Raw genomic sequence first — 27,877 nt, forward strand, 5'->3', positions numbered from 1 at the left:
ATTTCGACCTTCTACACTGATTGACATCTCTATTCGCCAATCACTGTAAAGACAGCTAATTAGCGAGCCAATCAAACATCCAGGGCTTCGACTTCGCTTCGTGGTAGTCTGTGTTTTGATGTAGTTGGCATAAACGTTTTGGGACATTTAGCGTTGGGAACATCGTGAAAGTGAGCTGTTTTTGATTATCCGTTTCTTTTTCTCGTTGCCCAGGAGTACACCTAGACCATCATAAATTCAAATGTTCGAGTTTGTTTTGGCTAACCTTGGATGCAACTGTTTTTAGTTGTGGCCAGCTGGCATGGCGTGAATTCGGCAACCCCCAGGAAACCAATGTGGAGAATGCGTCGAGCAAGCCAGACCGACATTTGAACACTGTCCTTGAGTTATTATTAGCAATGAGCATATCGCCGTTCACTTTGTCCGCTTTTTTCTTATTTTCTTCAGGCCCGTACAGATAAACAGCTGAAAACCGCAAAGCTTCCTCGGTTGCCTCTGCAAGTCGGGCCGAGCCGAAATGGATGCGCCTGTCCCATTAACTCAGACAGATTGTCCACGATAGCCACCGCCGACGGAGTCTGATTCAAGCCCTGCTCACACCAGACCGCGGCTGTCTGTGTTTTCTATGACCCGCTCGGTTTATGCCCAGCTAGATTCGGTGGAATTGCTTTTGGACGAGCTCCCATATATGTTTTATTTGGGCCTGTTTTTTGTGAACGTCCTCATACTTTACTATGCTTTTCTGATGGAGTACATTGTCCTAAATGTGGGGATAGTGTTCCTGCCCGAGGACATGGACCAGGCGCTGGTAGACCTTGGAGTGCTGTCCGACCCGGCCTCCGTACCTTATGACACAGACCCGGAGCTGGACGTGTTTGAGGGATACCTGGAATGACGCGGTGTGACCGAGGAAGCAAAGATATGGGGAAGCGGGCCTCCCAGTGGATGTTAGGGGAGGCTGCTTCCTACAGAGATGTCTTATTGAAAAAGTAAGTTTCTAAACCAAAACAGCAATACTCAGAATTAATATTTTTGTTTTACTCAGTGGACTTTTTAAAAGCTGACCTTTTCACCCCCCCTCCCCAGGTTGTCTTTGCTCAAAGGAAGGTAGCCTTTTGCAGAGATTCAGGAGTCTTCGGGGACTCTGTTGAGGTCCAGCACCTGCGGATGGGTTCCAGCAAAAAAAAAAAAAAAAAAAACAAAAAGCTACTTCCTTTATGAAAGAGTACAGTTCTGATGACTTGCATGGAGATCCAGCAGCCTGGCATCCTCTCCCAAAAACTTTCCAGGCTTACTTGGGATCCTGTTGTTCTTTGAACAAATGGTCTTCAAAATGAATTTTAAAAAACGGTCACGTCCATTTCAGTGTCATACTCTACACAATGAAACATTTGAGAACTGTTCCATCATGGGCATGGTTACAATATAATCACTCTAAAGCACGCCAGACCCCGCTGCTGCTGGTTGACTGAGTCAGAATGGGTTATTTTGAGCTTCCTCACACTGTATGCCAGCATCATCAGGGACAGGCACTGTCTCAGGAGTAAAGTTAGCACCTCTGGGTGCACTGACAATACTTGTTTTACTAGAGATATGCTGTGAAGCTTCAAGATGGTAAAGCAAAAACATTTCAAAGTCTTGCTTTTTATGCTCTCTCACTGAAAAGCAGAAAGGAATGATTTTTTTTGTTTGTTTTGTATTTTTACAGTTTTGTTCAAGTGGATTTTAATTATTTTGGCTTAAATGTTTTTTTAATATTACGAATGAAAACCCATGAAGGGAGATTTTTATTCTGTGTTCAACAGGGAGGTGATTTAGGGTGATTGAACTTCGCATGATTTTTGCGTGACGAGTTGATTGAACTGAACACGTTTTCCTCGTTCTTACTTCGTTTAAATGATCGTAAATCTAAGACTCCTTTCATAAAGTGTATGTCCTCAACAGCAATAATAAAACTAGAGTAACGCAGTGGTCAATTAGACGGTAGTGAGATGATTTACCTAATTTAGTGAAGAAGAGAACACCCTGCTATCAGGGCCGACTGTAAGACTGTAATCGATCTCTGAATTTGCCATCCATGCTGCAGATCTGGAGGGAGGAGTGAGCCCAGCATTTAGCAAACTAATCACTTTGATAATAAAAAGAAAATGGTGTTTTTCTCCCGATAATGCTGATTTGCAGAATATACAGAATGTCAATCACGTTGTCAACCCGACAACGTATGGTTTTCGTCGTCGTCGTGTTGCACCTGCATGTTCCACTCTGAAGTTTTAATCCAGATCTCTTTTCTGCCATCTCACCGTCAGTCCGTCAGACTGCCCTGATTTTAATTTCAATGACACTGCCTGGTCTGCTGGCATGGCAGCCTAAACTTCTGGTGACCCAACTGCGTATAGCCTGACCACTCTCAAACTGAGCTGTAGATAGAAGTAATTCCACCCTAATGCAAGACTGTTTTTCTAAAGCTTTGTTAGACTCAAACCAGTGTTGGATCATTGAAGTCAGATTCCCGTGACCAGTTTGGATTCACACAGCCGAAAAGCAATATGTAAATATGAAAAATTTCACTTTGTAACCCAGTGTTACCATGAGTATTTTTTTTTTGTTTTATTACTTTCTGACCAAATTTAAAACGGCCTCTCGGTTTGATCGCTCACAACTAGAACTCAGGAAATTACTTTTCATTAATGTAAGCTAAGTTTGTACAAGATTTGGCCAGATTAAAGCAAGCAAACGTTAAAATCAAAATAAAACAACCAGCACCTGATGGTGAACTCACTGGTACTGCCCACGAAAAAAATCTATTTTTTTATAGCCGTTTTTTTTTGGGCAATTGTAGAAAACGTGATTCGTTTAGTTTGAATGATTAAAAATTGTACAAAGTACAAGATCGGTTTGAATCAATGCCAACTTCACTGAAGTCAAAGGAGATGCTCCTTTTCTAGCTTAGATTGTAAAATCTACCTGATGCCGTTCGCAGCATCGCTGTTTCGAATCCAACGACTACATCGGAGACTCTCAGACACTGGGGTAGTGGAGTGTCGGAAAAAATAATGTTCTGTTTCAAAACACCCGTAGCCTGTAATCATCAGCTTTACAGTGCAGCGATGTTTATCAGACTCCGTAAACGAACAAGAACTTTATATATGACTTAACTCCTAAGTATGTGCTATACCGTTGTCATATGGTTGGATTCAGCCACGCTTCACTCTGAAATAAAAATGATTTGCAAATGATTGCATTGTGTTTTCTCTCTTGAGCGGTAGAAACACCCAAAACGATTCACATTGCCTCTACTTAGGAACATTTCCTATTGAGCAGATTGTGGGTTTTATTTTCTGATTACGTGTTAAAGAAATTTTGCCCTAATGAATAATACCCTCTCTCTTACGCCAACACCCACTTTTAAAGATTTTTTTTTTTTTTTTAGGATAGAATGCTTATTCAAAAATGCTCCAACAATAGAAACACCCAGATTTTTAGCATCGTCCAAAAATGTCCCCAGAAGGTTTTGGATCATCGTCCTGTTTGAGCATCAATGTCCACGTTTGTACAATCTAGCTGCTGATTTGTGGTGAAGCTCAAGTGTCTGTTTTCTTTACTCCATCTGTTTTGTGCAATTCACCAGAACCAATAGTAGCTCATCAAACTCCTCGGCATTATGCAACCAGCTTAATGTTTAACACCTAGCGCTGTGCTCTATTGTAAGACTCGTCCTGACACATCCAAATACACTGACAACATAAATATCCCCCAGAAAACATTTGGACCGTTCATGCGCACGGCAGCAAATTTCAGTCAAGTTTAAACTTGCGCATTCTGATTCAGGTACTTTTTATTTTGTTGCTTGCTCTCTCCTACCGGTTTCCAGTTCATAAGGAGGTTGAATATTTGAGGTTATTCATGAAGGTCCAAAGCAATATCTTTTCACCCAAGTTTGAAACTTGTTGAAGCTTAGAAATAACTTGAGTGTTCCAGTAACAGAACAATAATGGAATAATCCAAAACGGTGCTTCAAAGCTGAGTTTGTGCAAATAAGCCAGTCATTTGAAATGAACTCTAACAACTTTGCCAAAAAGAGAATACCAGGAGCATACTTTTAGCCAGAAATGTACACGCTTCTGTTGTCATGTCACATTTTAGCCACAAGAGCGCGCCAGAGAGCAGCAGAAATACGCTCTCCAGTAGAAATGAATCACTATGGCTCTATGAGGCGTTCCTTTATGTACCGGAGGGAATAAATGTGTACAATAGCTAGAGTTGGATGAGAAAAAGATGAATAAATAAATAAAAATACATATAGATAAGTATGTGTTTACATGTGTAAAAATGAAAGCACAACTTGCTCCAGTTTTCATATCCATTTATGTTGTAGTTGGAGTGTCATTCCAGGAGAGAGGTTAGCACCATTCACACAGGCCAACATTGAGATTTCGCTCCACATTTGTAACATTTCATCCAAACACAACTGTGTTCAACTGCTAATGCGACAGACGTTAGCAGTATCAAGAGACCGTGTAACGCGTAAAAACACAGAGCTGCAGGCAGCACTCCTGTCTGAAAGGTCAGTCTGTGTACAAACAGGGAACAGAAACTCGTAGGAGAGGAAGTATAGAAGGGAGGTTTTTTAATAACCTCAAGCATTTAGTAGAAAAAATAAACATGTGACACCACAATTAAAAGAAGTATATGTATGAAAGTAACCAGGGTATGAGCTTGTAGCTCACAACCAGAAAAAAACAAACACATAAAAACACACAAAAATTTACATTGATGATTGTAAAAAAACAACAACAAAAAACAACAGCTTTTCCATGTAGATGATATAAAATTGTGCAAGGTTTATATAAAGCATTCCACACAGGTGATCCTGAGTGGTGTGGAAGTATTAATCCTCCTTTAAAGAATAGTTAGAATCTTTACCTGAAGAGCTGAACAGCAGCTAATTATTGTAGTGCAAATCTTCACATGCTCTTAATGTCATGATTTAAAGGCTTTCGAACACTGAAAGGGTAGTGTTCACATGAATACATAGGACAGATTAATTCAGTGCAAGGTAGAACTTTTTTTTTTTCTTTTTTTTAAAGGACCATATTATTGCCAGAGGATGCGGCTGTCCTGTTGCTTAAGTCTCTCAAAAACTCCATATGGGATACACTGGTTCCACATCCTGGGATGAGATCAGACAAACAGAGTTAAGGGCATAAAAAAAAAAAAAAAACTTGTGATGTTTAGTAACGTGACTCACCTCAAAGTCTTAACTTTAGAGCACTTTCTCAAACTGGCTCCCAAACTTTGTGCTCCAATATCCGTCATCTTGTTATATTTAATGCTGTCAAATGAGAACAAACAGGGAAACACAAAGCTTGTTAATTAACATGGAACATCTGACCTAAAAGAGCAAAAATACTTTTTTTTTTACACACGATGCTTCTTGAAATCTTTCAGGCAAAAGTTGTTCACATGTTCAAACGTCATTTTCACTTGTTGCAAATAAAAAGTTGTGTAAACTCTTGAAGTGGAGGAAGAATGGCAAAGAATTGTTTTCAAGTTTTTTTTTTTTTTACACCAAAAAATCTGAAAAGTGCGGCATACATTTGTACTCAGCCTCACCAAATCATAACTTTGTAGGGGCATATTTGCTGCCATTGAGATGTTGAAATATAAATTAAATTTTTAGCCATTTTTCTTAGAAAAACAGCTAAATCTCAATAAAATTTACAAATACAAAAAAATTTGTTATGTGTGTAAGCGAAAGCATAAATTGTCTCACTAATTAAATAATTAACAGGGAAAGATTACTGTTGCTTTTCAGAATTTTTTATTTGCATATTATCTGAAAATAATGTGATTTATTTTTTAAAACCGAATGCAAGTGCTTCATATGCAAATTACATTCAGTCAGAGTGCAGAAATCACTGGATTCAGTTCCTTCCTTATTCATCAAACTATCTAAAAATATAAGCTGCCCAAACAGCTCCGTATGCTTTGCATTTCACACGTAGCAAAACTTCCATAAGTTGTCCTGTGCGTTAACATTTCTGACGTCAGAAAGGGACGGAAAACTTACTCGAGGTCTGTAAGCGAAGCCATGTGTGGGAGCACAGCTGCTAAACTCTCTGCCCCTTCGTCGGAAATCACGTTACTGTACAGACTGGAGACCACAAAGATGGAAGTGAAATTTTGTGGTTCAAAAACAAGATGCCACTTATAGATGTTTGTGTAGGCACTCGTTAATATGCAAGATAATGTGCAGACCTCAGACAGTGCAGCTTGGGCAGGTCCTTCAAGGCGAGGGCTAGCTTCTTCACTCCCTGGTCGCCTATGCAGTTCTCGGACAAACTGAAAACAACGAGCTTGTTTAGCTTAGAACATTAAAAAGGAAGAAGGAAAGGGATAGACATGGACTCACTTCAGTACTTCCAGTGAGTGAAGAGAGACTAACGCATTTGCCAGTTTCTCTGCTCCTTTGTCTCCGATCTTACTGTTTTCCACGCTGTAGGACGTTTGACGAAGGGATCGTTAGAAGAGTGTTTTGTGTGAGGAGGCGACTTGAAATACGACTTGGATATGTGTACTTACTCCAAGTGCTGCAGGTTATGGAGCCCGGGGAGAAGGTCCCACAGTTTGGGAAGAGCCAAGGGACTGTTTTCTGGGTCAAGCCTTTAAAGAAGAGCGACTGTTACTGTCACCATCAGGATGACATCAATACGATTTTTATTTGTATTACTTTCACTATTTTTCTCCAGTCCTGTTCCAATTACATCACAGAGTTATATTTCCAAGTTACTCACTCAAACTCCAGCTTGTACAGCTCTTTGACTGCTGGCACCCCTTCTGCCAGGAGGGAATTTGATTGGTCGGAGCTGCAGTTAAGTATAAAAATGAATCAAACACTGAACGTTTTAAATGTGCATTGATCTCCGTGTGTGTCTTTTGCACCCCACCTGTCTGAGAGCCTCTTGCTGGTGTGTATGCTGACGAGCCTTTCCAGGTGCTCTATGTGACAGACCTGAGTGGCTTTCAGAGGATGGATCTTGAACTTGGACACCGCTTCTTGCAGGAGACCCTCGTCGCTCCTCTTCTCCAGCTCCTCCCACAGGGTGACGACGTCTGCTATGCAGGCCCTAAGGAACGCGCAGGCTCCATTTTATACATGTACACACGCTTGATTCAACTTGACGGCACAACAAAAACACAAACTAGACAAGTTATCGTCCAAGTCAAAAACAACTATTTCCCAGAGTAAAGCAAAGCATAGAATTACCCAAACAGAGAATTCACTCATCTAAACATTGAAAAATTAATATAATTGCATTCTGACATACTGTCCCAAAGTTCTTCTTCATTTTCTTTTAGATTATTAACATCAACCAATTTGGGTTGAGTCTGCATCATTACTGGAATTTATGTTGCAACAATTTTGGAGGCTCAACCGGGACGTACCAGACAATCTATGCAATAGCTTGCAAACTCAAAATGTCCTAGATACAGTTGCTGCAACAGCATGCGAGTGTGCAAACACAAAAACATCCAGAATTTCCCTCCTGCTGCAGTGATCGTATCAGAAACCTAGGATCCCAACATTCATGTGGGTTTTACTCAAACACAGCTCGTCTGCGTCTTGAACGATGTCAAAGAGATATCCGTGGCAACTGCAGCTCTTTATTCGATCCTTTCTTTGGCCTCAAAGAGAATCAGAGAACCATAACCCTCCAAGTCAGATGTTTTTTAGGTGATAAGTAGTTTTGTGGCTTCGGACAAAATGTGTCAGACTGAGGTAATCTGACTGTACCTATCGGTGTGCAGACACGTGTTTCAAGCATTAAATATAGCTATCGACTCCAGCTAGAACGAATACCTTACTGATGGATTTTTACACGTTAACACAGTACTATCTGAATTCAACACAAATATATCGAAAATGCAGATTTACAGTGTCCTCAACTTACTGAGGCCTTCTTGAGTCCAAATGTCTAAATTTGTCAGATGTTTATCTTAGAATCTTCTAAGCTACCAAATGGTTTATTCTATTTTTTGTTGCATTCTTCTCATCTAGAGACATACAGATATTGTACAAAGCCGTTTTCAATTCCTCATGCAAGTTGCAGCGGCTTTCTGCACCATCACACAGTTTTTCAGTTCTGCACGCATCCTTGGGCTGTGACAGATCGGCGTTAGAAAGCTAGAGACAGATGAGGCAACTTTTATTTTTCTCCTTTGTCCTGTGAGTATGCCCCCGTTTAAGCATCTACCTCTACCGAAAGAGGAAAAGCACAGAATCCGGTTTTACATCTGTACAGATCCAGAAGCACGTTTCTTTTAATATGACGTTTGTGGTTTTTTTCAGCTTCTGTCGCAGGCAGGAAATACTAGCATGCTCCTCCTGTGTACGGCAACCGCACAGCCGTGGCAAAATTGTGCTGCATCTTCACCCCTTTTTTTTTTTTTTTAATCATAAATGTGTTTCCTCCTATCAAATACACATTTTTATAAGCACTACTGTACAGCGTGGTAGTGCTTACAGAGTGGCAGAACTTTCCTTAAACGTCATCCGTTTGTCATGTTTTTTTTTTTTTTTTTTACGGAGATACAAAAATGGCCAGAGAATCAAAGCAATCTGGTAAAGTCCAAATTCGAAGATATTTCTCAGGACTTCTATCAAATGGAAAGATTTTCTCTCAACCTAACCTCAAAAACCAATCAAATTAAATGCTATGACAGCTGTGGTATTCTGTCATCACGTCAAGCAGTTAATACTTTCAAGCAGTACTTTGCCTGCTACAGTATATCGTTAGCTTGTATTGCTAACGGTAGTTAGCATTTCATTAAACTATTTCGACTTGGTATGTAGGAACTTTGGATTTAATGTAATTTCAAGTTCAGCCACAGGAGGTAAATAAAACTAAAACATACATTTGATCTATGTTTGCTATTTGCTTTGACTTGTTACTGCTAGTGCTTTGAACTGAAAGTTTTGGATGAAACATCACCCCTGTCCTCATTAACCTAACTATTTTTTGAACATTAACATTTTATGCTGCATTTGCATTTACCGTGCACATTTTCGGGACAAGCTAGAATAATAAAACTTGAATCAAAGCAGACATTAAAACAACTTTGTACTTATGAAAAACAATGATGATGTATATGTGGGCTCTGCAGATCCCATCATAACCATTCCCACAGTCCTGTATCTGCCTCTGTTTCTACTAAACTTCAAATCTAAGCTGAAGAAGTTAATGGCTGAGACGATATTGTGAAGCGGGTCAAAGAAAAAGCAAGCTGCAACCGTTTTGTGAGACTCTTTAGCCTAGCATGGTGGTAGCGATGCTCTGGATTCTCCTTTTAAATTCTGGATGTAACATTATCTGCATCCCTCTTAATTGAAATCTAATATAGCGGTGCACCGATTGCAGTTTTTTTGGCCGGTCACTGATTGCCCATCTTTAAAAATTCTGACCCGATGATTCTGATTTTGGCCTATAACAATTTTTTTTTCTGAAATGTCGCTAAATAAAGCAAGAAAGTTGCTGAGTTGGCAAGAGTGAGGCGACTATTGCTAACTGCAGACGTGCAGACGTGACCCGGTGGGCCGGTCTATCAGGTCAAACCTCTCTCATGTGAGAGCAGGAGAGGACAGTGGCTGATTTTCAGACGTTTGCTTATGAAGCTTACAAATAACTAATTCCAAAAGTTCCCCTGAGAGACACTGAGTTTCAAAACACTGCAATTTGAAAAGTGTGGGACTACACAAATTATAATGATTTCACTTCTTGAATTGGTCATTTTGAATCATTTTGGGAAGAAGTTAGTTTTACCTGTATGTGTTGATGTTGCTGAGGGCCACTAACGTCCTAAGTCCACAGATCTGTATCCCAGAGTCTTCCAGATCCAAACAGAAGCTCCTGCCTTCAGCTCCACCCGCCCTGAGAGCGTTTTGCACTGTGAACACATCTGGCGGGTTGAGGGGAACGCCCCGAAATGTTAGGAGTTCAGGGAGATTTGATGCCAGATGGGTCAGCATTTTGGCACTGGTGTCCGTCCCGCTCTCTTGGTGCGTGAAACTTGCTTCGTAGACGTAGTTGCACGCCTCCAGGATCTGAGCTGAACTCAAATCCCCAAAGCACAGACCTTCCAGGTGTTTCATCACCAAAGCCTGCTTACTGGCAACCATGTCCCTGAAGACCGTTTCCGAGTATGAATGAAGACTCTGTAGCTCTGTCCTGTTGTGGAACAGGAGGCCTGCGGCGATCCGCTGCGTCAGCTCCATCTCCTCCCTCTGTGGTTTCCGTCGGCCTTTGGCTCCCATCTGGAAAGGCAAGGTCTGGAGAAAGGAGTGGTCTGTCACAGTCCTGGGCAGAGACAAACATTGAACTGGGTGAGGGAAATGAAGAAACAGAACTGAAAGTAAAAGGAAAATAATGAGAGATGAAAATAACAGCAGAAGCCTGTGGGCGATAAATTTTTATTTTTATGGCCAGAGTTCCTTGTTACCTTGACAAAGACAAATGGACAGCAGCCATGTAACTCTGAAGGAAAGGATTAGCCCACAACAGGATCCCATCTTCACATTCATCAGACGTTTGTGGGTTTCCTCCCTTTTCTCTGTTCTCTTCCTTCTCTACTTCTTCTATCCCTTTGTTAACTTGTCCTCCTCCCTCCGTCTCCTCTCCTTTGGAAAGCGTCCTTCTCATGAGGGACTGAGAAAGCAGCAGGCCCGTCCTCAAGCTGAAGGCTCTGAGTTGGGTGGAGACAGTTCGTCCTTTGGGAACAACAGATGAGTTGGATTTCACCCCCTCCCAGGCTATAGAGCAAAGCTGGGACAGCAGCTCTGATCTGATGGTGTCCTCGCACACGTTCTCCTCATCCAGTTTCTTCTGTCCCTTCGTCCTCCTTGCTCTTTGGTTACCAGAAGCAGCGCACGCTACCGCTCTGGGCCTTGTGCGATTATTTTTCTGTACTCTCCTCCCCTGAGAATTGCTAGAAATGTCTGTATTTTCCATGGGTTCAACTGTGTTCATTTTATTGGCCTCAGGAAGTGACTCTGTGCTTCCTCTGTCTTTTTCCATTTTCAAGCAGAGCACCTTGTGACAGAGTGCAGTTAATGTTCTTGGTAAGGCAGCCTCGCTTTTGCACTGTTCCAAAGCTGCGCACACCAAGTGGCAGAGAGCCGGGTTCCAGCAGAGGAGGTTCAGGTAGCTGCTGCTTTTTAAGAAGTCCAAAGCAGATTCCCTAAGTCCAGGATCGGAGAAGTATTGGGAGACGTACGTCTCCACGTTCGCTGGAGTGAAGCCGCAGACCTCCAGAAAGCTGTCCGCGCGCCGGAGCAACTGGCTGGCCGTGCCTCTCGGGCGGGTGGCGAGGAGGAGCGTGCAGCCTGGAAGCAGGACCCTCTGAAGGATGCTGGAGAACAGCTGCTTCACCGTGAAGGCCTGGGCTTTGCTGTCTTTTTGCAGCGAGGCTACCAACTCCTTCTTCTGAGTTTGGAGCAGGACTTCGTAGTGCCGCAGCTCGTCAAACCCATCGAAAACGATAAGCACCCGTTTAGGAGCTGCGAGGATCTGAGCGTAAACCCCATCAGGGTCCGCGCAGCGTGGAGCGAAGGAGGACTGACTGAGCAGCAGCGTCTGGAGGCTGTGGACGGGCTCCGTTAAAGCGAGCTGTTTGCCGTCTAATAGAAAGACAAAGTCAAACTGGGGGATGCAGTCTATGGACCAGTCGAGACACAGCTTCTTGATCACGGTTGTTTTCCCCATGCCAGCATTGCCAAACAGCACGTTGTAGCGTTTCCCATTCAGGCTGTCAAAGATCTGAAAAAAAGACAAACACACATTCGTTTAGTCAAAGGAACAAAGTGCCATGGGTCGGTTCTCATTGTTGCAATTGCGCCAGTTGCTCAACTTTTCGTCGTCCCTCTCTGGATGCAGAGTTATTGTGTGATCGGTCAGAATTTGGTAGTCGTGTTTGTTTATGTGAAAAACATTCAGAGAACTCAACTTCCAGGAACAGTTTTTTTATTTTTGGCCCGAGAGCAGGATAGATAGTTTTAAAGAGGAAATGCCAGAGGGTGTGGAAAAGTAAAAATGAGATCTTGCAGCTCGTCAGTCCTTATTTCCTCCTCCTCCAAACTTGTGAGCTTGTAAACAGTCTTTTCTTTCCATATTGTACCTGTCGATGTATTTCAATGCCACTGTAAACTGCGCAAAAACACCACGACACACTGCAAAAAGAGGTTTCCCAGGAGTTTGACTCAGTGTGCTTTGTGGACCTGGAAGGGTGTGTGCGAAAACAAATATCCCACAACTATGTGACCAAGCGTCAACTGTTTGACTTCGGCCTGACCCTTTCTGGCTCATAAGGGCGATCTCTTTCTTGTGCCAACTCTACGGTTTTATTTTGCAACTTCCTGAATTTGCTCACACCTAATCCTTGCCGTAGGTGCAGCACGCTTGGGAAATTTATTGCATTTTGCTACCATTTAGATACAATGAATTTATTACTGCTGCATCTCTTAAATCATGTTTCTTGTGAGTCAGCCTGCTGCAAGAGCTCACTCAGGTTTCCAAGCTCTCTCCTGCAGGCTTACTGATCATTTTAAGTTTCAGGTAGGTATTTATTTTTCTGCTAATACTTGCAGAGTCTACTACTGTTACTCATACTTTATCAAATATACTCCAATATGCATAAATGCGCACCGTCTTAGCAGAAGACCTTCTCCTGCTTATCGCCGCTCTTGAGGGTACAGCCAATGAACGGCACTCCTGGATTGGTTGCTTTGTAATCAGCAGCCATTGGCTTCTCAAGTAGCATTGCACCTATGTATTCCAGCACTGCAAGATGTATTTTCTTTAGAATATTTAAATGAAAAAATACGCAAATTTTCCACTCATCTGGAATTATGTTCCACAGTAAAATCTGCTACGAGGCGAATCTGTGACAGTAGGCTGGATCCCACTACACTTACTTACTTCATTTTTTTAAGCCATAACGTCCAGCTCCTCAATGATATTTCTTTTGTCATGGCCACAATTCACAGTTTTTTTGTTTTTGTTTTGTTTTTTCTAAATTACTAGTCTATAAAAGAAGCACGCTTACCTGACTCTGTCCCATGGAGTTCTTCTGGCGGTCTATGTCTCCAGTTATGATGAGCTCCTTGTCCAGACATCTGTTCGTGTTTTTCCCAGCGCGAGCGATCTCTCTCTGGCTCACACTCACGTTCACGTAATGGGCGTTCATCCTCAGGCCTGCCTCCATATCCTGGCAGACCTGACTCATGTGTATTTTTAATTGCTGGATGTAGTCCTTCACAGCCTCTGCAGAGGAAAAACAAGTGAAGCCAATGCCAATTTATTCAACAAGGCATAATAATTGTGGGGAGCAATGAGAGAAAGTTGCAGAAGCAGACTTACGGGGGATTTCCACAACCACAGGGGACTTTGGCGACTCCTTACATGGGGATACCTCTGAAATGAAATAAGTTGTGTTGTTTTTATGTTGTAGAAAGGTAAAAAAAAAAATGTACCCAGCATGGACTGAGGGTCTGAGAAACACACTCAAGCTTACCGTTTGTGGGGGACAGAGGAGCTGCAGGGGGGGTCGTGACTTTGCTGGCTGTGTCCGACATGGAACCTGGCTGGATTGAACTCATCAGGAAGGGCGCCACTGCACCGTCCGCTACAAACGCAAGAGAAAAATCACACAGACGGATTAATATTTACACAAAGGCACATGAATGTCTCAAGATTAATCCCAAGATTAAGATAAAAAGCAATGCTCACCTGGAGAGAGGGGTGGAACCTGGCGTTTGCGGGTCGGAGAGGGATTAGGAACTGACGGGAAGCAGGATTAGAGAAGACAGCGGTTATTCACTGCAAACAGCTGCCTAACATTCATCTGATGAATTTGAGACGGCTAAAGACAAAAGTATGTTAAAAACATCCACATCTATTATGAATGACAAATGGGATGTTTGCATCAAGCCCATAAAGTGATCATTTTTTACATCTTTTCTTTAAACTTTGGGTGCAGTTGTAAGAAGTTTGTGTTGACATGTACAGTTTCTACTTATGTGTGTAGCTTGTGGTCAAAGTGAGCAACATGCTCTATGACTGGTGAAATCTCTCAGATATTTCCTGTTCAGTTAAGTCAGACGTGTGAAAATCGTAACTGGTATAATATGAATGAAAACCTTATCTAGTGAAAATATCTCTTTGAACTGTCATGTTACTAGGTAATCGGTTCCAGATTTACCAGGGATCGATTTAGAAGGTTAGTGTTTGTGAACATCAGTTTTTAAGCTATGTGACAGATTCCAGATTAGATTTAAGCACAGACTGTGATTTGGCCATTTTAGTACATGAATATGCTTTGAAATAAATTCACTTGCAGCTCTAGTTGCATAGGGTCTTTGTGATTTTCTACGGTGATTTATCCCAATCAGTCCTACCATCAACATGCTTCCATTACCGTTGTTTATGGTGTGTTTTGGTTGATGTGCATTACAATCTTTCCGCCACACAGTATTTAGCCCACAAAGTTCATTGCTGGACTCTTTTTCTCAGATTTGTTGAGTGCTGCATGGATATGTGTTTTGTCAACGTTCTGAGGATCTCGGGTCAGTGGACACTTCTCTGATCAACGTTCTGCTGCCTATCAAAAGAGGCTCGAGCGTGTCTTGGTAGTAGTACTCTTTCTGTTTTGGGATGACAGACTGAACTGCATTCTGTGAAATATCGCTGCTTTAAATGTCTCCAAAGCTTTAGCCCTGACCTGTCTGCTGCATGAGGCTGTTTGCCCTCTAATGTCCTCTAGCAAACGTCTAACGCCTTTTACGGATGAACTGTATTTATAATGGAATTAAATTACACTTGCTTTTGAGTAGGCAACTTCTGAAAGTAAATGTTTGAGATGGAATTTATATTTAAGGGTATAGCAGTACGAAGAGCTATATGTGTACGACACAGTTTTCCATTTATGCATTTTCTTCCACTTCACAGCTGTGCACTGTTTTGTTCTGGTCTATTACATAAGGTCTTTATGTATTGTTGTCACATGACAAAATGTGAAAAACGTTTGAATGGTATCAATGCTTGGGCAGTGCCTGGCAGGTGAATTGAATAATGTTGCTCTACTTGTATGAAGTTTTGCTGGGAAGCCATAAAAGGGTGCGGGTTTGTTGTTATGAAACATTCAAATGAAACATGATCTTATTGTTTTGGCTCTGACTTCTTCTTACATTGCAAGTGATCCAAATTAAAAAACAGCAATCTGTAAGGATAAAAAGCTGAAATTTTTTTGCATGCATTCTACTAATTTGCCTAATCATTTGTGAAAATTATAACAAATATGTGAATATTATCTTTAGGCCTTAGTATTTGCAGCCCTCTGTTGCGCTCTGACCCAACTTTCAGAAACTCTGATCCAGAGGCTCCATTGTTAAAATCCCAGCAATAGACACTCAAGGATATCTTTATATGTTTTTTTTGTCCACATCCTGGCTGGTCAGAAGTGTTTTGGCTACAAATCAGAGATCTATAAATAGATCCACGATGTTGACAATAATGTTCCGGTTCAGTTCTGTGTAAGAGGATCACAGCAAAATGTGAGCAAAATTTACAGCCAGCCAGTGTTGTTTGGCTACGACTAAAACTGAACACCATAAACTTAACTATTGGACCTTACATGCAGGATTATTTCACAGATTTACTCACCGAAGATGTACGTTGGCGTAGCAGCCGTGTTCGGGAGCGGGAGCCTAATAAGCGGAGGCGGGGAGGAGGATAGCTGGACCACCTTATAAGCAGATGGGTCTGGGATTGTGATGAACTGAATGGGAATGGAATTAGCTGACTGAGGCGGGAACATGAGCAGGTTGCCCGGAGGAGTGGTGGGAAGGCATCCCACAGACTCTGCTGGAACTGACACTGCTTCGGCATCTGCAAAACGACACCAGGGTGAGATTGTTACCGTTTTCTACAAACAGGTTTTGTTCAGTGTGGGAGGGCAGAAAGCCTCCCCAGGCTGCAGGCTTATGACAAGAAACAAGGGATTTATATTCCAATTTCAAAACAAAGAAAAAAAAATATGCTAGAGCACTGCACTAAAGGTGCACTGTGATCAGATAAAGTCATCTTTATAAGCTTCAGGGTTATAGAAGCAAAACGACCATTACCACCTAAAACTGTTAACATCATGCTAACACGTACAACCGAAATAACATAGAGGAAGTCGAGCAGTGGAAGAGTTCTTCTTTTGATTTATCACATCTCAGATCACAAAATAAACTTCCTTTTTCTTTGTCTTCACAACCCAAGTCACATAGAGTAGAAGTCCTTTAAGCCTTCAGTATCCCAGATAAACAACATGTACCTCCTTTGCAGAATAGATGTGACCTGCTCATGTGACCCGTGAAATCTAGGTCACATCAAGTTTTGATGGTTTATTGTGTACGTTCTAAAAACAAAACTGTGGCAGAAACAGTTTTAGTCTTTTGGCTGTGCTGCATAGCGGATATCCATGCACTGAAATTCATGTAGTTCCCTTCAAAATAATTTCAGTTGCTATGAGAAACTCACCATGAATGGCAGGTGGCTCAGCAGTTTCTTCCTGGGTTTTTGGTGGTTCTGTAAAAAACACAGGGGGATTAGCCAGCTGCAGACTAACAAAATAAATCTCCAAATAAATTGTGGTCTAAGTGTGACTGTTGCCACCTGAATTGTCTTTAATAGTAGTTTGGTATCACTTATTTACATCAAATCAAGTGATAGGTTTTTAAGAACATTATTTTTTGCTTAAAACAGAAATTATTCAAAAGAGATGTTCAGCAGAGGTGATTGGAAAAACCCTATGAACTGAGGTAGACAACAGCGAACCAGCAGCAAGTACAACACTCCATCTGGAATGATGTCATTTCCAGAATGAGGACATTCTGGAAATGACATCATTCTGGAAATGACATCATTCCAGATGTCAGAGGAGTATGACCCAACCAATTGAACATGTTCATATCCATGGGATAGGCTGCAGGTGTTAGATAACATCCAAACTTTTGTGTTTGCTTTTACAGTAGACTGACGAGCCTCAGTCTAAGAGGTGTATTTACACAGCTGACAAGATCAACTAGCGTAACTTCATTTATTTTTTTATGGTTAAGAGAACTTAGCAACAGCCTCTTGAAAAAGAGTTTGATACATGTTAATAGCGTAGATGCTAACATTTAAAGTTTGACTTGTTTTGAAATTGCTAAAATCAGCTAAAGAAGCCTGGCTAAGTACTAGCTGTTAGCCTTTCACCAAGAGAGTTTCTTCACTTCGCAAACTATGATATGAGGTTTGCTAAACTGGAAAGTATTGCTGATTATAAACTAAAGTCATACAATGTAAATTCAAACATTCTGACTTTTATTTTTAACTGTGTTTTAGCTGAAAAATAGTGGAGTTGGTGTGCTTGGCAACCTTGCTAACTGCTACTAGCGATGCAAGCTGAATTTTTTTTTAGCACTGCAGCAACACCTTCAATATAAAAAGTAATGAAGTGTCACATTACAGATTAAGTACATGTAAACTGTCAACAGGAAAAGTATATTATTTGTTTCATAAAATGATTTCAGAATCAGCCTGAATTTATATCAGCCATCCTGTACTGAATAGGACGTTATTTTCATTCACTATGACCAGATAGAAAGATGGTTGCCATCAGTCTACCTGGCGACCGTGATTTTATGGTTATTTTTTTGTAATTGATTAGAAAGTAGGCCACTAAGTTGTTATATCATAAAATTATATAATGACTTAGAGGCCACAGAACGTGGAATTATGCCTAAGTCTGATTCTTACTAGGTCAAGTTTATCCTATTATCAACCAACAGAAGGGCAGAAAAAAATATGGTCGTTGCCCAACTTATTCGTAACATAGTAATCTGAACTTTGGAATAATCTGACTGACTGTAAAGATGATAACTGATTAGAAATAAAACATCAAGATAGACGTAGGGTGTCACCATGCGCAATGAGTCGATTTATTTGACCGTGTGCATGTTTACGTGAACATTTCTCAAAAGACAAAGAATCACAAGCAACCAACGAAATCTGTCACCTGTTGCTTTTTGCCTTTTCACTCTGGAGTCTCCATTGGTGCACTGCGTGGACAGAGCATCTGGAAGAGAGAGATTTAAGATGTAAACGAGCAAACACTACAGACGGGCCTGCTGAACAGCCAAACTTGAGCTCTCTTAACCTCTCTGTCTTTTTCTCTTAGGCTTTATTTTGTCCGATGGCTTCCACTGCTCTCTCTGCTCGTTGTGGTTAGCGGTATCAGAGGCCTCCAGTGCCACAGGAGTGTCACCTGCAGAGCACAGAAGGGGAAGTGTAAAAGTCACCGAAGCGGCTAGCAGACACAGTAGACGGAACGGCTGTTTTTATCATGCCTTTTCAGAAGGGATCTGAAGAAGACGGCTAAGAAGTGTATCGTTTCTAGAGAATTTGGAAGACTCAAAGCGGGAATTGGTGCAAAGGGTGTTTGTTTCTGGCAGCAGCCAGAAACACAAGTGAAAGATAATAACCCTCACAAAAATAATAATAAAATTTTTTATTCCTTATATGAAGTAAAAGACCCCATGGCAGTGTCCATGAAAAACAAAAATTTATTTATGCTTGAGTTCAATATCATATATTGAACTCAATATATGATATATATATATATCATATATATTCAATATATGATATTGAATATATGAGTTCAATATCATATATTGAACTCAACCACATCATAAGAGTTAATGGCTCAATTCTTTTCTTTTTTGGGGGCTTTTTGTTTTTGTTTTTATTTTTTATATACAAGACAATAACCAAAATAGATGCTCACTGTTTCGGGTGATTTCATCAAGGCAGTCAGGCCCCAGATCTTGACTGAAGAGCAGATTTGAGAAACTGAAGATTTGAGAAACTGCAAATAAATAATTATTAATAGAATCATTTTCAAAAATTGGGCAAAATTAATAAGGTAAGCCGCAAAGCGTCAACGTTTACTACTTACGTAAATATTCATCATCCCAGCAATGGTCTGCTATATGACCTGAAACCATAATTTTTGATAATGAGTGTTTTAATGTAAAAAGGAGGAGACATATTGTAAAGCACTGGTGGAAAAGAATCAAAACTACAAACCCAAATCCAACAGGCCCGAGGAATCCTGGTCGTTTTCTTGCATCTTGGCATCTAACAACCAAAACACAGAAGTAATAAGAAAAACACAAAGGCTGATGAGTAAGTCTGCCAATTAAAAACATTACAAAAGACGCTTTAACAGACAGGTTTGGCTGAGCTCATTTTCTCACACGAACTATTTCTGGATGACAACGATGCAATTCTCTACTCATTTTACCGAGTAAACCAGCTCTGCTAACCACCACCAACCAGTGGGACGGGTCTCTTCTTTTTCTTTCTATCTTTGAGAACGGCCATATTGATAAGTAAGAAATATTTCCAACAGAAAATAACTACAGACATACTCAAGCCTCTTCACAAAAAGGTGCAATGCAATTTATGCATTAAAGTGTATTAACTCAGCTTATTATCTGCATTACAGACAAATCTGAACACTTCTGTATGATTGTATTACCACAGCTTGGCCTAATTTCTTACACACCCATTTCTAAGAATTTGCAACCAGACTGAGGATTCATTACCCAGATATGGAGAAAATATGGAGCAGTGGTGGGCCTTCCCAGCAGTCGCCGTGGAGCCTCCCTTACTAAATCAATTGTTTTACACATTGGACATTTTCATATTTCTACATTGGGGTAGACTGAATAGTTGAAATCAGATTATCTTTGTCTCATAAATAATCCGTTTGATGATCTGAAACATTTAAATGTGACAAAAAAGCAAAAGCCAAGGGAGTGTAGTGGGACACAAATGCTTCTTCACAGCACTAAATATGACGACGTTGGCAATGAAGAGGTTAATGAAGGACAGACTGAAAATAAAAAGACTGTGAATCCCCGTTTGGACACTAAAGGATGTTTGGAAAGTCAGCTGGGAATAAAAGAGGAGGCTGGAGCACAAGTAATGACGGGATTCAGGAAAGTACCAAAATTTAAATAAATACAACGGTATTTATTAAATACCAATACATTTTCAATTGTGTCCTACATGCCTAAAATTGCATTGTGGTAAGGCTGCGCCGAAGATCCACCCAGCTGAAATTTGAAAGGCAAATTCTTCATTTTATTGATAAATGAAAAGCGAAAACAACGTCCAACTCTGGCCAAGAATTATTCGGAAGCAGAAACTCACCCCAACTTCAAGAGACCTCGATTGTCTACGGCCACGACTGTGCGCTTATAGGCGTTTGTTTGAAAATATCCGAATGTGCCTATTGGAAACGAAATGAAGCCTCCAGGGTATTTTGTTTTTTTTTCAATTCCTGTTTATCTCGATCTCACCTTGAACTTTGCCTTTCGATTTAGCCAGTACAAAGCCAAAACACACCCACACCCTATAAAGATCACACAGAACAGGTGATCTTTGAAACTTGGATAGAAGACTATAAGGCATGCCAGGACAGGTAAGCTATAAAATGCCAGTCTCAGTTAGTGCCTTATCTATATGGAAATCAAAACCCCCCCCATATTATAGAAAAAAGAAATCCCAGCCAAAACAAAACAATGGCCTGGCATACACAATGACTGATCAGAGGAGAGTCACTTTGTTTTGGTTTTAAGAATATTTTCAGCATTAGTCACCTTTATTTACTAGCAATCAGGCACGAAGAGGACAGAGAGGGGATTAGAGCGAAGATATGTGGCAAAGGAAACACAGAAGGCTGAGTTGAGGTCTGCGACCTCAACCCACTGTGCCACACGATGCCCTAAAGGAGACTCTGTTTAACGACAAAATAACAGCTGCGACGGAAAATGATCACTCTTCTTTAAATGAATGCAAAGACGACATTCAAACGTGAATTTTGTGAAGTTTTAGACACGCTTCATCAAACTGTCTGAGGTTCTCATCATCTTCACCAAACTGCGTATGTGACCTTTTAATATTGGCTAAAAGATGTTGTCTTGTAAGGCAATATGCTTTTTCTTCAACGTACAATTCATTGATGGCACATACAGTTACCCAGAATTCACTGGTGCATGTAGAACTTGGAGTTACCGCCGTTATCTTGAAATCGTGACCAATCTTCTATTGAATATGTAATTTGAAAGCTGCACAAACATTTCGTTAACAGACTTTATGACATAATAAGTCCTCTCTTGAACTTCCCCACCATCACAGACATTTTTGTCCTTTTCATGGACAGCAGCCATCCTGAAAATTAAAACGCAGAAACTTCCCCTGATTGGAATTTAGCAAAGCTTTGCTGCATCTCCTTTTTAAAGAATGATTTATAAAATTCCCTGAGGTGTAAACAGTCCTTAATCATTAAACAAGAGCAGAGGATGAAAATGGACTGGGAATAAAACCATTATGAGGTCAAGCCTGCACATATCCACTTCATCAAAGAGTCACTTTGCATCTTTATGTTGATCTGATTTCTCACAACTAATAAGTCAATAGTAAAAATATACGGAAATGCGTTTGTTGGACATTCTTTTATTTATTTATTTATTTATTTATTTTTTGCTTTTAATATTGGGTTTGAAAGTGGGGGCAGATCATTTTGTGATCAATTTTGCCACCAGCGACGAGCAACTGGAGCAGCCTGGAGCTAACTTATACCTGACATGGCTAACGTTTCATATTCACTTTAACAACAGACCATTCAAAGTAATTTCTTTAATTCTACCCATATTCTTCTGTGAGAAAATGTGCTTATATGACTCCAATAAACAACATCCCACATGAAGTTCAGTCAGAGTTGTTTTTGTTTGTTTTATTGTTTTTTTTATGAGAGTCAACACAAAAAATAGGAAAGAAATGGAAAAATGGTGTAATACAAAAAAAATAATTCTCTCCAGAATGCATGAAAATACTCAACTATACATTTATAGTTATAAATGTATAACTATACATTTGGATACTACTTTTGCCCTTAAAGTATTCAATTGCATTGCATGGATGTAAACATGTGGTCATGGCCTAACAAAGAGACACAATGTAGGCAACAACTTCTAACTTTGCTCACATCTCTAAATTAAAATGTGACAGTGAGGTCAGAAAAAGTATTTGTGGCGTTGGAGAAATGTAGGCAGTACAGACGTGTCACTCTTTTTTTTCCCCCCCCCCATTAAATCTCAACCAAATTTGGTCTTCATGTCCAGCAACCCAGAGACGTCATTAGCAGAGATGTTGTTCATCAAAAGCAAGGGGTTTTACCTGACAGCCCAGTCCAGCATGGCTCTGAATTTAGCATCACGTTTGTTTACTCACACGACATATTAATGTCAAAAGCAGGAAGTGAAAACAGGCTTTATTTACATCTCCCTCTACCTTCTGCTTCTCATTGATTAGCGTGAAATATTATTTTCAAATCAAAGAATATGTGCATGTTTATCCAATTTCGGGACTTGCGTGTACTTTTATTTTTTATTTTTTAAATTTGCGTAGCAATAAAACCCGTTGCCAGTGTGTGAAGAGCTACACATCAACTCCAAATGTGGGTTTGCAGATTGTTGGACAGTCAAACTCTTAATAGTTTAGGGGCAAAAGTCGCATCTGTTTGCTCGTATCAGCCATGCGCCTTCATAAAGAGCAGAGCTAAATCCTTAAAAGGGAAAGTCCAAAACTTTCTGTGCACACTCAACTTACTAGATACGCGCAAGTTTGCGACCGCCATGTTATAGTTTCACCTTGACTGTGTTGTAACGAGAAAACACAGGTGGTCTCTGAATTTCCCATCATCCCGCATGGGCAGAATAATTTGTTTTACATTTTTATTTCTTATGTTTGTTTTATTCTATTTTGTTTTGTTTGTTTTCTTGATTGTCTTTTCAGTCTGTTCGAAATAAATAAATAAATAAATAAATAAATAAATAAAATCTTTCATCGACCAGCAATTCAATTGTTGTTGCTTCTGTGCATGCCAGAGTGAGGATTTGATTACATACATGCGCAATAGAGTCCGCATTTTAGTGCTTCTGGATTTAAAGTTAAACAGGCTTAACAATAAAATAAATGATGGCTATGCATTTAGGATTATTCGAGGTAAAAAAAAAATAAAAAATAAATAAATAAATAAATAAATAAATAAATACAAACTTCTGAAATTAATGTGATCATTATAATCACCAAATAGCTTAAGTCACGCAAAAATATTTTCCTCTTTATTACCCCCCAAAAATTAGCATAAAATATTTACGTCTTATGCATAGACCCCTAACTATGCGTAAGCACGTTGAAAATGCGCACCCAACCTGTCCCGTTATATGAAGGACAAAGAATTTACCTGTCGAGTCTCCCTGGACGCTGCTCAGGACCTCGGAACTCTCTCGTGTATTTTGCTGCATTTTCTTCTATGTTGTGGCATATTTCATGCCACACATCACATCAAACGCTCCAGACAGCCTATCCTATCCTCGGATAACCCGCAGCCCCACTGCGTATAGGCGCAACAGCATCTGCCAGTTGAATGGGCTTTTGCTTTCACTTTTACCAGGACGCCAAGCTGCGGGGCTTGGTTTGCACCACGGTGGGCCAAGACCGCATCGTCTGCGTGCACATGCATAACCGTACTTTCGTTTTTATGTCTCAGACAAGAGGCAACAGAACTCAAGAAATAAAAGAAATGAATAATAATAACTCTCTAGAAAGAAAATCATGGTGCAGCTATACTTTAATTTGCCGTTGAAAACAGGTTTGGTATATGCATACATCAGCACCGAGTCTAATAAACCTGAGGGAAAAACAAACAAAGCTGCCACACCTCCCTCTGTCGATTAACTGCACACAGTGCTGTGAGAAAACATTTGTCCTCTTTCTTCTGTTTAGTTTTTTTCTCACCCCATAAAACAAACTTTAACAGACAAAGATACCGAGGAAAATAACAGGTAACGCTCAGATTATTATCTTTATTTATTAAAATTACAACTTAACTTTTTGCCCTCCTTTGTTAATCATTTACTGTAAATAGATTTTGGTTTTAATTTCAATGGCCTGGCTTGATTACCTGTGCAACCGGTAGAATTGTAAAAAGCTCAAATCAAGCTAAAAGTTCACATTAGTCCCCAAGTCTATAGTGAAACTCAAGTCATTGTTGTCCTTTATTGTGGAAAGAGTTACAAATCCTTTTTTTAAATTATTATTTTAAGTACAGTGAGACCCAACATTCCAGAACAAAGACATCATCACACTGGCAGCTAAAAACCTTGGGGGCAGGATATCAGGCAGGATACAATGGCTATCTCTTTTCGGTGTTATTGTCAAACACACCTCGGCTTTCCCCGAGGTAAAACGGTGTTCTGAAACAAAACAGAAAGTCTATCACTGAATGGCTGAAAAAAAATGTTAATGGAAATAATGAAGAGCTTGGATTGGCTGCGTCAATGTCTTACTTAAATCCACTTAAGATGATGTGGAACGACCTTGGAAAAGACAGCTCCTGCTCAAAATCCCTGCAACATGTTTGAAAACAATTCTGAAAGGGACTCCTCGAGTGTGTAAATCATCCACTGTCTGCTCCCACAAAGCAGCCATTGCTATGAATTGGATTGCTAAATATCTTTCTGATAACACCTGTTATTTGTAAAGCCTATAAAAACTATTCCTCTGCCCCCTTGGCCGTTTTACCCATTTCATTGCTTTTAAAAAAAATCAGTCATTATCAAATTTGGCTTAGGTGACAGAAAATACAATAACACATTTAATGTCAAAGTGAAAACTAATTTCTGCAAAAATAATAACATACAGTTATGTAATGTGAAACATATGATTACATAAGCATCCACTCCATTGACAACGACTGACCTAATTTAACAGAGGTCCAACCAGTCAGTGCTAGTAAAGGAGATCGCCAAAATGCAGTGACTGTATCTCAAGACATTCTAGGTAAAGACGCCTGTCCACTCTCTGGTTAATCAGCATTCCTGGCTACAATTATGGCATGAATGCAAAACAACAACAAGAAAATCTGAGAAAAGGTTATTGAGAAGTATTAGTCACGGTAAAGATACCAAAACAAATTTCTACGGCACTGAACATCCCCTGGAGTTCAGTTAAATCCATCATCCAGAAGTTGTAGGAATATGGCCGACTAAGACTGAGATTATTTAACTAATTGTATTGCAATGTTTCATTTCATGTTACATGGCAACACGCTTAAAAACATGGCTTAAAACTGGGAAACATCTAAAGGTTTTAACGACTATTAATCATAAATAACTGTCTTATTTCTTCTCGATACAGTGGTGCCAATGTTTGAACTCCTAAAATCATATTTCTTGCAAGAAACCCAACAACACACACAGTTCATCTGACCTAAAATAACACTAAGCAGCACAGGTGTTGCGCGGAAAGTACCTACCCTGCTTGCTCACCAAAGATAACAACTCCCTATATGGGTAGGATCACCCAAACTAATACCGGTTCACCTTTAGCAGCGTCCTTTTTGCCTCTAAGCTCTTAATGTTTACAACAGTGCTGAAAACATCTTTATCATTTATTTGTGTACAACAAAATGTGCAATTGAGAATAAATAAAACCACAGCAGGAGACTTATGGGAAAGCTGATTGTATCCACATTACTGAGTTGCATGCCGGAAATATTTGATGAGCCAAAACTATTTGGACTTTGTCCCCTGCAAAAACCCGGTTTAGTGAAAAGTGTTAATAGGTTTTACAAAATCCGGATTTGCTATGGTTAAAATCTAAGAGTTGATATCATGTGCTTTTTTTTTTTTTTTTTTTTTTTTTTTAAACTGTCCTCAGAAGACCTTTCCTAAAACGCCACTGGCTTTGATAAAACCTTGCAGTACTTCCCTACAATCGTTTAATTCAGAAAGTCTGCTTTGAATCACAGATTATCCAAGAGCTGAATAAAACTGAAAGGGATCTAAGAAGTCATAGCCCACCACTCGCTGACACAAGTTGAAACTGAAAGTAAACTCTACCATCCCCACAAGGCGTTCACCAAAAATAAACTGCCTGGCAGATTAACAAGTCAACAGAAGGCAGACTTTCGGTTCTGGATAAAAGGAGGGGGGGAAATGGAAAGTACCTATATACCCAAGAGGAGAAGAAAAAAAAAAGCTCTCCAACAAGTAATAGAATATTTGCTTTTACAGAAAACTCCTGGTTTTCCACTTAAATAAGATCAAGAGCACAGAGAATAGAGGATTGCAGGATCTAGCCATACTAACACTGGAATGTTAAAATCGAAACCACTTTTTTCAGGATTCGAAACGTTGAAACTCTCAGCTGTCCCATTTACCTGTAATTTGAACCCAAATACTTTAAATGATGATGATGAACAAACTTACCACAATGTAAATCCGTCTTTTCTTGGAATTCTCCATCTTGGTTATACATTTCTGCATCTTCTAGGTAATCTGTAAATCCTTCTGCGAGACTATAGTGAGAGGCATTTTGCAGAACAGTTCTGCTGTCTTCAGGCACATCTGAATGGAGCAGGTCCCTGAAAGTGGCTTCAGACAGTCCTGACTGTGTTCCACATTGTTGATATGGTGCATCTGGTGTGAAACAGACCAGGTCATCCACTTTGTCTGCAGTCTTGCCAACTGGACACAGAACGTCGAATTTGCCCTCCAGTATTTGGGTGATGTATCCCGCCTCCGTTGCTTCGCAGGCTTCAACAGGTGAGGCGTTTCTTGTCGCTCCAAGGATCCTGAAGTCGTCCGCATTGAACACAGCAACCCCGCTGAGGGTAGAAAAGTGAAGCCCTTCTCGTTCTGACCTGCCTGCATCTGTGTCACACGCAAAGCTCAGCTCTTCACACTCAAAGTCGCCAACGCAGGTGTCAAGTGAACTGCAAGCGGCTGCAAGCTCCATTTCCTCCTCCATGTCCAAAACGACACTCTGGGCTTCACCCTCCAGCATCATCCTGTCGCTTATTGAGCAGCCGCTTGGCCCACAGGGCAGCAGGGTCTGCAACATCCCTCTCCCTCTGTCCCAGTTCTGCCACAGAGGAACAGCTATCCTCCTGGCCGATTCCTCTAGCTGCTGTAACCACACCTCCTCACTTTCCTCATTCCCCATGTTTATGCTTTCATTATCACTAGGAGGCTCACTCCTTGCACCGCTCAGCAGTTCTGCTTTTTCATCACTGGATCTGAGAGTGCAGTCATAGGAAAGAGGGTCTTGGTTGAAGTAGGACATGTCCATTAGAACTTCTTCCAATAAATCCTGCATTTCCTCCTGATTTTGCTGCAGAATTTCATGTTGGAGCCACTTGTTCTTCTCCAGGGTAAATCTTGTGCTGTTTGGTTCCTCTATTAATGAGACCGATTCTGTTTGTTCCACATTGTGGTCACCAGCGAGAGATTTCGATCCGCTTGTTCTCACTCGGCTCATCGGTTCTTGGTTGAGGTCCAACTGAGCCACGGATCCTGGAGTGTTTAAGTCCTCATCCAGCTCGACGCATCCTGGTTTGCTCGTGAATTTAGGCACAATGCCATCATTGAGCCAGTGCAGATTCAAACTGTTCCTGTATGCCTCCGAGATGATCCCCTCTTCCACCAGACCCTCCAGCAGAGCGTGAACCTCACCGGGCAGCGCCACGGTGAGGACCGACCTCACCTGGTTCAGGACCTCGGCGAACTGAGCCATGATGTGGACACCGGCCGCCAAGGCATCCAGCTCCAGTTAGTGAGATGCCATCTGATCAAGACGATAGATTTCGTATGTATTTTTTTTTAAAGGGACACTGCTTTTGTCCAGGAGGAGGTTTCAAATCGAGTGGGGGTGGTGTTTCATGG

At 40.7% G+C, this 27,877-nt stretch overlaps 2 protein-coding genes across 3 annotated transcripts; one reads left to right on the forward strand and one right to left on the reverse strand.

Moving 5' to 3' along the window:
• Nucleotides 1-43: 43 nt before the first annotated feature.
• dexi (Dexi homolog (mouse)) lies at nucleotides 44-2,792 on the forward strand. Its single transcript, XM_007565758.2, has 2 exons — nucleotides 44-989; nucleotides 1,087-2,792. Exon 1 carries the CDS (start codon nucleotides 626-628, stop codon nucleotides 893-895), a length of 270 nt encoding a protein of 89 aa, XP_007565820.1. The 5' UTR covers nucleotides 44-625; the 3' UTR covers nucleotides 896-989; nucleotides 1,087-2,792.
• On the reverse strand, nucleotides 2,597-27,801 carry LOC103147432 (class II major histocompatibility complex transactivator). 2 transcript variants are annotated; one of them, XM_007565769.2, is made up of 22 exons: nucleotides 26,423-27,801; nucleotides 19,167-19,217; nucleotides 19,036-19,074; nucleotides 18,865-18,945; nucleotides 18,238-18,345; nucleotides 18,097-18,156; nucleotides 16,578-16,625; nucleotides 15,714-15,938; nucleotides 13,782-13,832; nucleotides 13,567-13,677; nucleotides 13,413-13,466; nucleotides 13,099-13,316; nucleotides 10,498-11,813; nucleotides 9,822-10,355; nucleotides 6,948-7,127; nucleotides 6,795-6,866; nucleotides 6,583-6,663; nucleotides 6,413-6,496; nucleotides 6,259-6,342; nucleotides 6,071-6,154; nucleotides 5,249-5,332; nucleotides 2,597-5,170 (listed from the first exon to the last, which is right to left on the reverse strand). In XM_007565769.2, the coding sequence occupies exons 1-22, from the start codon at nucleotides 27,726-27,728 to the stop codon at nucleotides 5,095-5,097; spliced, it is 4,947 nt and encodes a 1,648-aa protein (XP_007565831.1). In that variant the 5' UTR covers nucleotides 27,729-27,801; the 3' UTR covers nucleotides 2,597-5,094. The 2 variants fall into 2 exon arrangements, with proteins under 2 accessions (XP_007565831.1, XP_007565832.1); XM_007565770.2 differs by lacking the exon at nucleotides 26,423-27,801 and adding an exon at nucleotides 23,395-23,681.
• Nucleotides 27,802-27,877: the final 76 nt, after the last annotated feature.

Source organism: Poecilia formosa, unplaced genomic scaffold (assembly GCF_000485575.1).
Source record: "Poecilia formosa unplaced genomic scaffold, Poecilia_formosa-5.1.2 Scaffold182, whole genome shotgun sequence".
Classification (NCBI taxonomy): domain Eukaryota; kingdom Metazoa; phylum Chordata; class Actinopteri; order Cyprinodontiformes; family Poeciliidae; genus Poecilia; species Poecilia formosa.